The sequence below is a fragment of the Danio rerio genome, chromosome 21 (assembly GCF_049306965.1).
Source record: "Danio rerio strain Tuebingen ecotype United States chromosome 21, GRCz12tu, whole genome shotgun sequence".
Classification (NCBI taxonomy): Eukaryota; Metazoa; Chordata; class Actinopteri; order Cypriniformes; family Danionidae; genus Danio; species Danio rerio.
The window spans coordinates 6,083,785-6,098,323 of NC_133196.1; the positions used below are offsets into that span (position 1 = coordinate 6,083,785).

The 14,539-nt window shown below is 35.0% G+C and overlaps 1 protein-coding gene across 4 annotated transcripts in view; it reads left to right on the forward strand.

The window, feature by feature from the left end:
• st8sia5 (ST8 alpha-N-acetyl-neuraminide alpha-2,8-sialyltransferase 5) overlaps window positions 1-14,539 on the forward strand; it is a 35,308-nt gene that overhangs the window by 1,413 nt on the left and 19,356 nt on the right. For 3 of the 4 annotated variants that reach the window (XR_012396556.1, XM_005160981.5, NM_001204154.1), the window contains exon 2: window positions 12,677-12,784. The exons of the other annotated variant lie outside the window; for it this stretch is intronic. Coding sequence is in view for 2 of the 3 variants with exons in the window: in XM_005160981.5 (XP_005161038.1) it covers window positions 12,677-12,784 (108 nt within the window). In the remaining variant the exon portion in view is untranslated. The remainder of the gene's footprint in view (window positions 1-12,676; window positions 12,785-14,539) is intronic. 4 annotated transcript variants of the gene reach the window in all.

A 14,539-nucleotide genomic window follows, 5' to 3' on the forward strand; every position in this document is an offset into this window, starting at 1 on the left:
GTCAACGGGCTGGTATCTTCAAAAGCTTAGCTCTTAGCTTAAAAATGCTGGGTCAATTCAGGACAAACACAACATTGTGTTCATTTCAATTCAGTTTAAATTACTCTTCTTTTTTTAACCCAGCAGTTGGGTTTGTCCATATATGATCCAACATTGTGTTACAAAATCCAGCTATTTCTGATAGCCTATTATTAGTACCTGAAGGGTTTTAGTCATGTTTGTCAAATGTTGCTGTATTTACTGTCTAAATGGACAAATTCTTAAATCCTGAGAGTTTTGTCCTGGATTTAACTGAATGATAAACTATAAAACTGCTTAAAATCCCAAAGGCAGTATTAAACATGACATCAAGTCAATAGGATTTCTTAATAGAGGTTGTGCTTTGACGTATTGCACTTAAGGTATTAATTTGCAGCCTTATAGTACCAATATGGACTCTTCAGGTACAAAAATGTACACTCAAGAAATGCTGGGTTGTTGTAAACATATTAATGTATCTATTTTTTAGGTATAAATATGCACCTTTATGGTATCAATGTGGACTCTTTAGGTGTCCATATTTTTATATGTCCATACTTGACCCAGCATAGGTTTACAACAACCCAGCATTTCTTGAGTGTACATTTTTGTACCTGAAGGGTCTATATTATACCATAACATACACCATACTGTACTTCAGGTATGAACCCTTCAGGTACATAAATACACTTTAAGAAATGCTGGGTTGTTGATACCCAGTGTTGGGTCAAATATGGACAAACCCAACAATGTGTCTTTTTTTCAGTTAAATTGAAATGGCATGTTTCAACCCATTGGTTGTGTTTGTCCATATTTAACCCAACCAATGGGTTTAAAAAAAGTTGTTTCAATTTAAATAAAAATGTATGCATTGTTGGGTTTGTCCATATTTGACCCTACCTTGGTTTACAACAAACTCATTTTTTTCCTGAAGGGTCTATATTATACAATAAAAGTAAATATTAGTATTTATAAACATTGAAAGGGTACACCATACTGTATATTTTAGGTACTAATATGCACCTTTATGGTACCAATATGGACTCTTCAGGCATCTATATTTATCAATATTTATTTATTTGTCCATATTTGACCCTGCATTGGTTTACAACAACCCAGCATTCGTAAGGGTACATTTTTGTACTTGAAGGGTCTATTTTATACCATAATATACATCATACTGTACTATTTAAGAATATGCAACTTTATGCTACAAATATGGACATGAATGTACACTTAAGAAATGCTGGGTTGTGGTAACTGGGTCCATATTTGACCCAATGTTAGGTCAAATATGGACAAACCCAACATTGCATCAATTTTTCCAGTTAAATTTAAACACTTTTTAATCCATTGGTTGGGTTTGCCCATGTTTGACCCAACATTGGTTTATAGCAACCCAGCATTTTTTAGATAGCAGCCTTAGATAGTAGCCTACATTTATTATAACTAAAGGGTCCTTATTGATATCAATTGATGCCTCAATTTTTCCAATTAAATTTCAATTACACGTTTTAACCCATTGACTGTATTTGTCCATATTTAACCCAATCAATCTGTTAAAAAGTGTCATATAAATTTAATTTAAAAAAAATTATTAAGTGTTGGGTTTGTCCATATTTGACCCAACACTGGTTTACAACAACCCAGCATTTTTTGTACCTGAAGGGTCTATATTATACCATAATTAATATACATCATGCTGTACTTTTTAAGTACTAATATGCAGCTTATTGTACCAATATGGACTCTTTAGATACATAAATGTACACTCTGAAAATTGCTGGGTTGTTGTAACTTATTGGTTGTGCTTGTCCATATTTGACCCAACAGTGGTTTACAACAACCCAAAAGTGACACTTTAAGTAATAAAATGTGTTATGCTATTTTTGCTTTTTTTATTTTATCTGGGCTTCAGATTGTAATTTAATACTTTAAAAAGTAGCTTTTTCCATCACTGCCTTTATGGAATATGGACCCTTCAGGTACAAAAATGTACTCTATATTGTTGTAACCCAATGTTGGGTCAAAAATAGACAAACACAACCAATTGGGGTAAAATGTGTATTTTACAGTTTTTCTCAGTCGCTTTGGTGCGTTTCTCACAACACTAGTGCATTTTTGCACAACATTTAATGATTTTCTCAAAACAATTAGTACAAACTGCAAAACCCAGCTGATAACCTGCAAAAGCGCATCACATGCTCAAAATGGCTAGTTCATTCCTCAAAAGCAAGTATTCATGTCAATGAAAGAGTCAGTATCATCAAAATGAAAAGTCCTGTCACCATTGTTTATGAACAAGATAGTCAAATGGCTTAGTCATGTTTTCATTATGACAGTTTACTCTGTACATTTTTTCAATGCAAAAAAGTCTGATTTTGGTGACACTTCCTGAAAATGCTCAAGACAGCACTGTATACTATTTGCACAGCCATTTAAAAACTACAGTAAAGTTAGACATCACTGCATTTAGTGAGGTATCTAAGCACAAGACACTGAATATGTATGTTTTACATTTTTACTGCATTTGCTCTTTGCAATCCTAATTTATTCCCAGCATTGTGCAAAAGAATCAATGCACCCTTATTTACAACAAACATAAACTCCCTTTAGGCAGAGCTGTGCACAACTGTACACAATATTGCAGTACACATTGGAACTGAGCCTACAACATACGCAGGTCTGTAAATCATTCATCAAATTGTTCAATTTTAAAGACATTTTCAGGAAAATAAAGATTTAAATCTGTTAAAAAAAATTAGCTTGACAGATTTTGACAACTAGTTTAACATTTTTGTATGTAATGACTCCAGGAATGAAATGAGCACTGTTAGTTTTATATGGAATGACTATTCAGCATTTACAAGTTTAGTTCATTTTGACTGACATGACACAAGCAGATGATAATGTTATAAACAGCAGAGAGTTGTATGAAAGCAAATGATGCATGTCCAAAAGCATTCGCAATGTGTTCAAAAGAATGAGAAACTGCTACTAGGATGTGCACAAATGACTAATTGTTTTGAGAAATGCATTACCTGTTGTGCAAATGTAAATAGTGTAGTGAGAAATGCACCAAAGCGACTGAGAAAAACTGTAATTCAGTTTAAAAAATTGTTAGGTTTGTTTATATTTGACTCAGTGCTGGGTTATTACAATCTAGAAGTTTTTTAGAGTGCTGTATTTTTTAGGTACCAATGTGTACCTTTAGGGTAAAAATATGTACACCAATCTGGCTTTTCAAAAGATACCACTCCAGTGTTTGAGCCTTTTATTTCTGCGAGTGTGTGTTTTGGTTTACTTGGAACAGATCTGTAATGAAAAACTAAGCTCAGATTTAAAAAAAAAAAAAAAGAAAAAAGAAAAAAAAGAAAAACATATGTTTGCTCGTCCTATCAGGGATTTGCTGTTTTTAGTGGTGTTTGCCAAGGCAAATGTTGCTGTATATTCACTGTTGTGAAATTGCCAAATGTTAAATTCTGTGTTTCCCATTAGGAATTGCTCTGAATCCTTGACAAACAACGAACTGTTTCAAATCTCAAATTCAGCCTTAAAGAGGGAGTTGAGCCTCTGAGATTTCATAACAGAGGTTTTCTTTTATTGCATTAATTTTTGCAATCAATTAAATTTTATGATGTTTCTAATCTTATATATGTTATTGATACTTGTTTCAATGCACCACAAATTTGGGGCTATATTCACTGAGAAATGGATAGAAATATTAATTTATGCTGATCACTTTATATATAATTTATTTCTTTATTTTATGTTTATTTAGAGTAAAACGTTTGTATGCAGCAAACACAGTGCCATATATATATATATATATATATATATATATATATATATATATATATATATATATATATATATATATATATATATATATATATATATATATATATATATATATATAAATATATATATATATATATATATATATATATATATATATATATATATATATATATATATATATATATATATATATATATATATATATATATATATATATRTGTGTGTGTGTGTGTGTGTRTATATATATATATATATATATACATACATACATATAGTTTACTTACTATACATACATATAGTTTACATATATATCATATATCATCTGACAGTGAAGTTATTTTGATTTTTACACCTCATAGTGCTGCCCGCAGTTACATGCCGGCCCGGAGATTCTGACAAATGCATGAATTAATAATGCACCTGCAGAACTGAGTAAAACGTCCTCATACATGTTCCTGCCAGCATATATATCTTGAAATTAACGGCAGAATATGTACGATTATTTGAATTAAAATATCCAAACCCCCCTAGAACAGGATTATATATTTTGCTGACTTATGTACTTACATTATCCCAAATGTTTCAATGGCAGTTAGTGAGACGGTGCGTGTGCTGTGTGTTCATGCTAATCACACCCTCTCGGTCAGTGCTTAATTTGTAAATGAATCATTTCTGAAATAAAAGGAAATAGGGTAACACATAGTGGCGCAGTAGGTAGTGCTGTTGCCTCACAGCAAGAAGGTCGCTGGTTCGAGCCTCGGCTGGGTCAGTTGGTGTTTCTGTGTGGAGTTTGCATGTTCTCCCTGCGGTTGCGTGGGTTTCCTCCGGGTGCTTCGCTTTCCCCTACAGTCCAAAGACATGCGGTACAGGTGAATTGGGTAGGCTAAATTGTCCATATCATATGAGCGTGTGTGAATGATTGTGTGTGGATGTTTCCAAGAGATGGGTTGCGGCTGGAAGGGCATCCGCTGTGTAAAAAATGGTTAATTGGGTAAAATTAAGTTGGCGGTTCATTCCACTGTGGCGACCCTGGATTAATAAAGGGACTAAGCCGACATATAATATCTGACATTATCTAGAGCAGGATCCTGCAAGATCCGGCTCAAATTAAGCTCTGTTCTCGGTGTCCGGTTTGGTTTTATAGAAAACAAGAGAGACACTACAGTTGCTTCAATATGTTGTGTTTTATTAAACTGCACAGAGCAGCGTTATAACAGAAGCCTAAAATATAATTAGTATGATAAAAACCCAAAGGATGTGTCAAAGACACCTTTGTTTGTTGTGAATGCACAACTAGTGGTGAAAATAACACACTGCACCTTTAAAAAACATTTTATGATGGAATTGGCCTCCATAATTCTCAGCTAGTTGGAGCAGTTTGTCTAAAAAAAATAAAATAAATACTGAACTAGCCAAGTGATTGCTACATATAAACGTCTGTGCATATAAATCAATTCCCAACAAGGTTGTTTTATTGCGTTCTCTACCTCCGAGCTCCAATTACACTAGAGCCAGATTTATTAATCGGCCTCTGCAGTCGTGTGCCAGGCTTGAAATCTCTGCCTTTTTCCTGGAGATATTGATCTTCTAAGTGCCTGTGCCATGCAGAAAAAAGTATTGACATTCAGGCTTCTTCTTCAGCGGTGACCTCTTCATTATCTGCTCCACGGCAAGAACGCGCCTGTCCTTCGTATGCTCTTTCTCTCTCTCTCTCTCTCTCTCTCTCTCGCTTCACATTAGCAGCTGAGCTTGCGATTCTCATCCTGGTCAGCGAGTGTCCACATGCACTTAAAGAGCTGATGTCCACATTAAACTGGTGCTTTCAGGATATACATGTAGAAAATGGCTGTCCATGCCCCACATGTAAAAACACTATAGTAATATTTAGTAAATATACTTCAGTGTTCTGAACCATACTATACTAAAGTGCATCATACTGTATATAGTATTTCCCAGTACTGGGTTGTGGCTAGAAGGGCATCTGCTGCATTAAACAAATGCCAGAGTAGTTGGCGGTTCATTCTTCTGTGGTGACCCCTGATAATCAGGGACTTAACTGGAGAAAATGAACGAACCAATATTATTGCATTTACAACTTTTTTATTTAACGCTATCATATGGCATGCTGTAGGATAAACTATATGAAATTATAAATTAATAAATACTGTATTCTTAAGTTTTTACTACAGTAATGTGGTGTATTGTGGTTATAAATATATTTATACAACAGTTCTGTCTGGTTCATGAATCTGATTGGCTGATAGCCTCTTAATCCAGTGGTAGGGAACCTATATCTCTCGAGCCACATGTGGCTCTTTGACTAAAAATGTGTTCTCTCCAGCAGTCTTTCATCAATATTATTTTACCGTTCAAAAAATGTTCAGTTTCCTATCTAAAATACAATTATAATCCCCTTTTTAATTGTAATTTTTTTACAACACAATGAATATGAACTCAGTAAACAAAGGACGTTTCGATCAATGTGCCTTTGTAGCAATGTGGATAAACTTTTGCGACACCTGAAAAATCCAGCTCAAACCAGCCTAGGCTGGTGGGCTGGTTTTAGCTGATTGACCAGCCTGGTTTTAGAGGGGTTTTGGCCATTTCCAGGCTGGTTTCCAGCCATTTAGGTCTTACCTGGTCAGGCTGGAAAATGACCAGCTAAATTCAGCTAAAACCAGCTTTATCAGCCTGGTTTAAGCTGGACACACCTGGTTTTGGGTGGGCTCCCAGCCTGGCTAGGCTGGTCAAGCTAATCTTAGCTGGTCAGACCAGGCTGAAAATGGCCTGTAAACCAGCCTGGAAATGGCCAAAACCCCTCTAAAACCAGGCTGGTCAATCAGCTAAAACCAGCCCACCAGCCTAGGCTGGTTAAGCAGTTTTTTTCGTAGGGAATAAAGGGCAAACAACTTAGCTACTTTTCTATGTTAACTTAAATTCAAACAACATTCATGAGTGGGAGATGGCGAAAATAAAAATACTATAAATTATTCTTTCTTCAGTCATGGACTTGCTCAACATGTGATGCTTCATTTTTATTTATTTATTTATTCATTGAGTTGTGCAAAAATTTAAAATTAAGGTTTTGTTTAAACCTGTATTATTTATAGGGTAACACTTTACAATAACAGTACATGAATAATGATGTATTAATATGTAAACTAAACATTACTTTATTATGAATTAATGATGAGTTAAGGTATGCACTAATTATGAATTAACTTTAACTACAACATGATTCACATGAGTTCATGTGTGAATAATGGCTACCTTAATTACTTGTTAGTTCATGATTGTTTGTTATTTAATGTATTAATTACCACATTAGTTTATGCTTAATTTAACCATGATGAACTCATGATATGTTAATGTATAATTATGTTGTGACTTTACTTGGAGGGGCACATCATCATTAACCGATTCTTAACTACTCATGAACTCCTTATGCACGTCCAACTAGTGAGTTTACACTGAATAACAATAGAGAAGTGTTCTGTCAACATCAACATGAAGAGGAGTTCATAAGTAGTTAAGGATGATTTAATAGTGATGTGCCCCTCCTAGTAAAGTCATGACATAACTATACATTAACAGCTCATGAGTTCATGTTGGTTACATTTAGCCTAAACTTAAATGTTAATTAATACATTAATTAACAATATGTACTAACAAGTAATTAAGTAAGTCGTTATTTACACATGAACTCATGTGAATCATGTTGTAGTTAAAGTTAATTCACGATTAATGCATGCCTTAACTCATCATTAATTCATAATAAAGTAATGTTTAGTTTACATATTAATACATCATTATTCATGTACTGTTATTGTAAAGTGTTACCATTTATAGTAATATTATAAATAATAATAATACAGTATTAGTAGTAATACTATAATATTTTTCAGTTATTTATTGTAATGCAGTTGTAAAAATACATTTGCTAAAAAAATCAATGGCTCTTTACTGAAAAAACGTTTCCGACTTCTTATCCTTCACCCTTGTGTATTACTCCGCCCACATACAGCAAGAAGCAGTCAAGCAGATGACCCTCTGCAGTTTGACAAATATTGTTGCTTTTGTGCAACATAATGTACTTTTAAGGCTTTTTAGTCGGGAATAAAGTTGTTTAGATTGCAACTATGCTGTTGATTTATAAGGATAGTGCCTATATTTAAATAATTTCTGAGAGACAGCGCGTCGATCCGCGGCCATTAGCCTGTCTTTGAGCAAAGACGGTGATGATGTTCATCCACAAGATGGCGACAGAGACCGCATAATGAGCTCAAAAGAAAACAAAGTGATTTCAAACTAGAGCTGATCAAATCATTATTAAACAGGTAAATGATTTTAAGTCGATTTCTCTCTCTTTTGTATGTTGTAGTGCTTTATTTATACTATAGTAATTTTGTGATCTTCTGATTGCAAGAAATTCTAGGAAATCTCTAGTCCGAGATGGCATTTCATGCCGTTCAGCCTTATAATCCTAAAATGTGAGCAAAAATGCCTGTTTTGTCATCACTTTAGACATTACGCTAAATAATTATTCAAATGCTAGCTCTAAAGTGACATTAGTGAATCAGTAATGTTTTTTGCTGTTCTGACGTCAGCTTCAGATGTGAAGGAATGGCGGAAGAAAGTAGTTCCTCATACAAAAGTGTTTTGAGACTCTCCGTGTTTGATTTTCTTTTTGATACATACAATTATGCAGTCGAAGTAGCAGTGCGATGTGGCTGTACATCGTCACTGGTATGACACTAAGGGCAAAGTCCAAAGACGTGTGGTACAGGTGAATTGGGTAGACTAAATTGTCTGTAGTGTATGTGTGTGAATGACTGTGTATGGATGTTTCCCAGTGATGAGTTGCAGCTGGAAGGGTATCCGCTGCGTAAAACATGCTGGATAAGTTGGCGGTTCATTCCACTATGCCGACCCCAGATTAATATAGGGACTAAGCCGAAAAGAAAATCAATAAATGAATGCAACCATAACATTAATCCATGTTTGTCATCCCACTGTAACGTCTGTTCAGGGAAAATGGACCAAAACATTCTTTTTCCAGAGAAAATAACATGCACTCATACCATTTATTTAAATCCTAAAAACATATTTGATTTTTCAATCTACAATATGTTGTAAGACAGCAATGTCTCATCCTCCTAAACGCCTGGAAGGAATCAGGATTATTGCTTTTCTTCAAACCCATCATCTGCTCTGATCGTCTTTTTTTTATTGTATCAGTGTTTTAATCCATAAAGCAGTGAAGACAAAATGAGCACCAGTAAGATTCATGTCCAGAAATATGCTAAATATCATGTGCTGGGTAAACATGTGCAACATTTGTCCTCAGTTTTACATACTATTTACTCCTCTAAAGTCTGAGGTTTAATATTTATTTGAAACTATTTTAATTTAATAATCAAACCTCCATGATTAAAGGTGACTGTAAATACATTTATAATTTGACAAACAGTGCTATTTTAATTAAACGCTGTTCTGCTATTAACAGAATCCTGAAAAGATTTATCAAAATTTCTACAAAATATTTAAACATTTATAATAAAAAAAGTGGGAGACACGGTGGCTCAGTGTTAAGCACTGTTGCGTCACAGCAAGAAAGTCACTGGTCCGAGCCCCAGCTGGGCCTGTTGGCGTTTCTGTGTGGAGTTTGCATGTTCTCCCAGTGTTGGCGTGGGTTTCCAAAGGCATGTGCTATGAATTGGGTAAGCTAAATTGTCCGTAGTGTGTGTACAGTCGAAGTCAAAATTATTAGTCCCCTTAGATTTTTCCCAAAAGATGTTTAACAGAGCAATGAAATGTTCACAGTATGTCTGATAATATTTTTTTCTTCTGGAGAAAGTCTTATTTGTTTTATTTCGGCTAGAATAAAAGCAGTTTTAAATTTTTTGAACACTATTTTAAGGACAAAATTATTATCCCCTTTAAGCTATATATTTTTTTCTCAATAGTCTACAGAACAAACCATCGCTTTAAAATAACTTGCCTAATTACCCTAACCTGCCTAGTTCACCTAATTAACCTAGTTAAGCCTTTAAATGTCACTTTAAGCTGTATAGAAGTGTCTTGAAGAATATCTAGTCAAATATTATTGACTGTCATCATGACAAAGATAAAATAAATCAGTAATTAGAGATGAGTTATTAAAACTATTATGTTTAGAAATGTGCTGAAAAAAAATAAACACGGGGCTAATAACTCTGACTTTAACTGAATGTGTGTGAATGAGTGCGTATGAGTGTTTCCCAGTGATGGGTTTCGGCTGGAAGGGCATCCGCTGTGTAAAACATTTGCTGGATAAGTTGGAGGTTCACTCCACTGTGGCGACCCCAGATTAATAAAGGAACTAAGCTGAAAAGAAAATTAATGAATGAAGGTGCATTTTAGACCTTTTGACCTCCATGGCTGGATTTGCTTGGGGCCCTAAAATCACCAAATCCCACCTCTATCTGTATATCTGTATCTTTTGAGAATTTCCTTCTTTTTTGGGGGATTTACATTAGGCCTATGTATTTCTTCTTCTTTCTTCATGAGCAGTGGGGTAAAGTAACACATTACAAATGCTCAAACTACTGTAATTGAGTAGTTTTTCCTAGGGAATTATAATTGACTAAGTAGTTTCAAAAATGTGTACTTTTACTTTCCCTTGAGTATATTTTTAGAGCTGTATTAGTACTTTTACTCCACTACTTTCCTTTAACCTGCAGTCACTACTTTATTTTTACTTTGTCTATGGGGATTAGAAAAATCAGTCCTGTGATTTCTTCAGCTTGATGTCTTTTTGGACGTTACCACTATGACGTCTATCAGGTTTTGGATTTTGGCTGCCACACCTGACAAATAAATGTCAGTATTTGACGTCAATATGACGTTGGTTTAAGATCTCGGCTTGACTAAGATGTCGATCATTTTCTAACAACCCAAAATCAACTAATTATTAGTGTCATTTGATGTCGTTATTGGAAATAAAAATAACATTGTTCTTAGACGCTGACTAGACATTAAATTTTGGTCACCCGACATCACAACCTAAATCTAACCTTATATTATGATTTTCTGTGCCTGCTTTATAACCGCAGCAAACTGTTTGGAAGCATTTAAAGTGTCCAAGAAGACATCCAAAATCTTTACACACATCGACCCAAAGACTATTTAGATGTATGTCACTGATGAGAAGATGACGGATGTTTACTGTATGATGACCGAAATGGCCTTAAACAGCCAGCAGGCACAGGACGTTAACATGACGTCAAATTGACCTTGTACCCCAACGTCATGGGGATGTTGCATTTTGTTTGGAAAAGAAAATCAGGTTGACATCAGAACTCAACATCAGGCCAACATTAATGTCCAACGTCCAACCTAAAACCAACCAAATATCAACGTGTAGTGATGTTTCAGCTTAAAGTTGTGTGGATGTTACCACTATGACGTCTATCAGACATTGAATATTGGTTGCCATAACTGATTAATAAATGTCAGTATTTGACATTAATGTGATGTTGGTTTAAGATGTTGGTTCGACTTTAGATTCTGGTCACTTTCTAACAACTTAAAATTGACCAAATATCAACAACCAAGGCTCATTGTGGAAACGTAGCCCCGCGGACGTTTCTAGAGACAGCGAAATACGTCCCCGGAGGTACATATTTGTGCAGTTTTTGTTTTCACGAATCCGCGAGAGGCTACTGTGCCGCGCTTTTTTGCGTCTCGAACGCCTCTCAGGAACGTGCGCCGTTCACCCCTGCGCTGTTCTCGCGCGAAAAGCCGCCGGAGGCCGTTGTCGAGCGACAGTCTGTCCGACTGACTGAATGACTGAACGATCAACTGGGCGGCCAGCCATTTGGCCGACCCAGCTACAGTCCTCCTCTGTCCCTAGACCCTAGCGACGGTTTATAAAAGCCATCCAGAAAAAAAAAAATCAAAAGCCCTCATCCGAGTTTGACCGAGTTTTCGGATTTCACCGCATTCTCGCCCTGTCATGAACTCGTTTGCTTTTATTTTTTGGATTCTGTTTTTCATCTTACCTGATTTCTAGAACCGCTCTTCCCTGGACGCGGTTGCGTCTAAGCAAACTGGTTGCGGCGGGAAAGCCCTCCACACGGAGGCGAGCCGTTACAGTCGGCGAGCATGAAGAAGAGGAGCGGCGTCACACCGCCCCGTAGCGTTCGCTCGAAAAAACGAAATGCAGCCATATGTACCTCCGGCCACGTAAATCGCGGTTTCCAGAAACATCCGCGGGGCTACGTTTTCAGAATGAGCTTGGGTTGCAACATCAACGTCATTTGACATTGTTATTGACATATTAACATATGTCAATAACAATGTCAATGTCAATGTCAATACATGTTATTAACAAAATAACATTGTCCTTAGACGCTGGCTGGACATTGAATTTTGGTCACCTGACATCACAACCTAAATCTAACCTAATATTAAATGTCCTATGATGTTGTGTGCCTGCTGGGCAATAAATTGATGCACTACAGAATGTTACGTTTACACACACTCTTGAGTACTTTTGAAATGGCTACTTTGTACTCATACTTTCAGTAGTATTTAAAACAGATTCATTTACCCTACTTGCACTACATTTTTAGGCAAGTTTTTTTTACTTGAGGCTGATTTGTTTGTACTTTTTCCTCAACTGAGCATGAGTGACACTTAATAACAACATACACGAATGTCTACAAGCAAAACAAAGGAAAAACTCAAGTCTAATCTGACAGAGCTGTGTGTGTATATGCGTGTGTGTGTGTGTGTGTGTGTGTGTGTTTGACATTTTCTGCTGCTTTGAAGGATTAAATGAAACCTTATACGACCTGCCTCATTTTCTCACTAGTGGGCAACAGTTTTCCCGCCTCAAAGGAGAGGAGGTGGGCAACTGGAGCGGGCTCATTAGTTACCCCGATGATGGAGGGATGAAGCCGGCCAGAAATGGGAGGAAAAGGTACAAAGCAGCACAGAAACCGCTCTACAACACCAACAACAACAACACAAGAGAGAGATAGAGAGATAGAGAGAGAGATAGAGAGAATGCCACATTAGCCAATGAACAGCCGCTTGCATGTTTGGACTGAAGACACATCCAATCTCATCAGCCAATCAGACGAGCTCAATTAATGAATCAAGTCAATTTAGGGCCAATCAGAGCACCAGGGCTAATTAGAGGTTCACTGTGATTTTTTTTTGCCAAATAGCACAGAATTGATCGCATTAGGAGGAATTTTTCCCATTCGCTTTCTCCGAACTACATCACAGCGTGGTGCAATTAGCTATTAGCAATTAGCTAAAAGTTTGGGAATTTGAGAAAGTGTATGGATTTGTTCACAATCAAATACAAAGTCGCTATTTTTGTTGAAAATGGGGTGTAAAATTGATTATATTCTCTTATTATACACGTTTATTTGCTAGTGGTTGAATTAGGTTGTAATATATGATCAGTTCATCCTTTATGATTGATTTTAAAATAAAAATAAAAATAGCATGTTTACAGCAATAAATGACTGTAAACATATGATTAAACTATAGTATTCATGATTAAATATGATATTAATAGCCTGTTACACTGTTCTGCATCTTTAAAATGGCCTTATAGACCATTTCAATAGCGATATTATGAACAGTTCCTGCTTATCGTCAAACTATTTCAGAACTGTAATTAGATGTAATTCAGTCATAATTATTGTTAACACAGCCGTCATTAAAAGTGTATCAATATGTGGAGCTTTCTGGATTCTTAGAAGCTGTGGAAATGAAAAATCTAATATACATTAGGACCATTGTTATTGTTTACATCCCTCAAAATGGCCTTATATTCAATGTTATAATATAATCCGATATATCTGTTTTGATGATTTTGATGATCATGTTCATATTTTTTTGCAAAATAAGAATGAAGATTTCTTCAATTTAATTATTTATGAAATAATAAAGGGCTGAATTTTGATCTGGGTGATGGTTAGACTTCAAATTAGATTTACAATTGAGATTTTAAGCAAATTAAGTCTGTTTTTTGGATGTTTCTGAAGTAATTTTTGTGAAAATATCCTTCAGCATAGTAGATAAATGTAAGTAAAATGCAATGAAAACATACTTACACTGACCTGTGTTTATTAAAATATATCTAATAATAAGTAATCTAAATATTAAAATAAATATTAATTTAATTTAATTGATTAAAAACTTGCTAATGAATTGGGCAATACCTAGTGGTATGAAGGATAGTAGCAAAGTATAAGGTTTAAAATGAAAAAAAAAAAATCCATTATCCCACTATTTTCATGATTATTTTAAACCAGAAATATTTATAATAAACTGACAATAGACTAAAGCAATTTTTCAGATTTGAAAATTCAGTTGTGATAGATCATTTGTGTTTAATTTCCATGATTAATCATGCGTCTCCACACTGTAAAAAAATCGTTAAAAAAATCAAATGACTGGCAGCTACGGCTGCCAAACAACAACCATATTTCTTTGTTGAAATAAAGTGCAAAAAATAGTAAATCTACAGATATTTTCATTAAAATGTTTGTAAGACTCTTAGTTTGTAACTTTATTGAATTTGATTTGATTGTATAATCTAGGAAAAGTCTGTAAAATAACACTGTTTTTTTGTAAAACTCTTGCGTAACTTTATTAAACTGATTTGTTTGTAATGATCTAGGAAAAGTCTGTAAAATAACAGTGTTTCTCTTTAAAC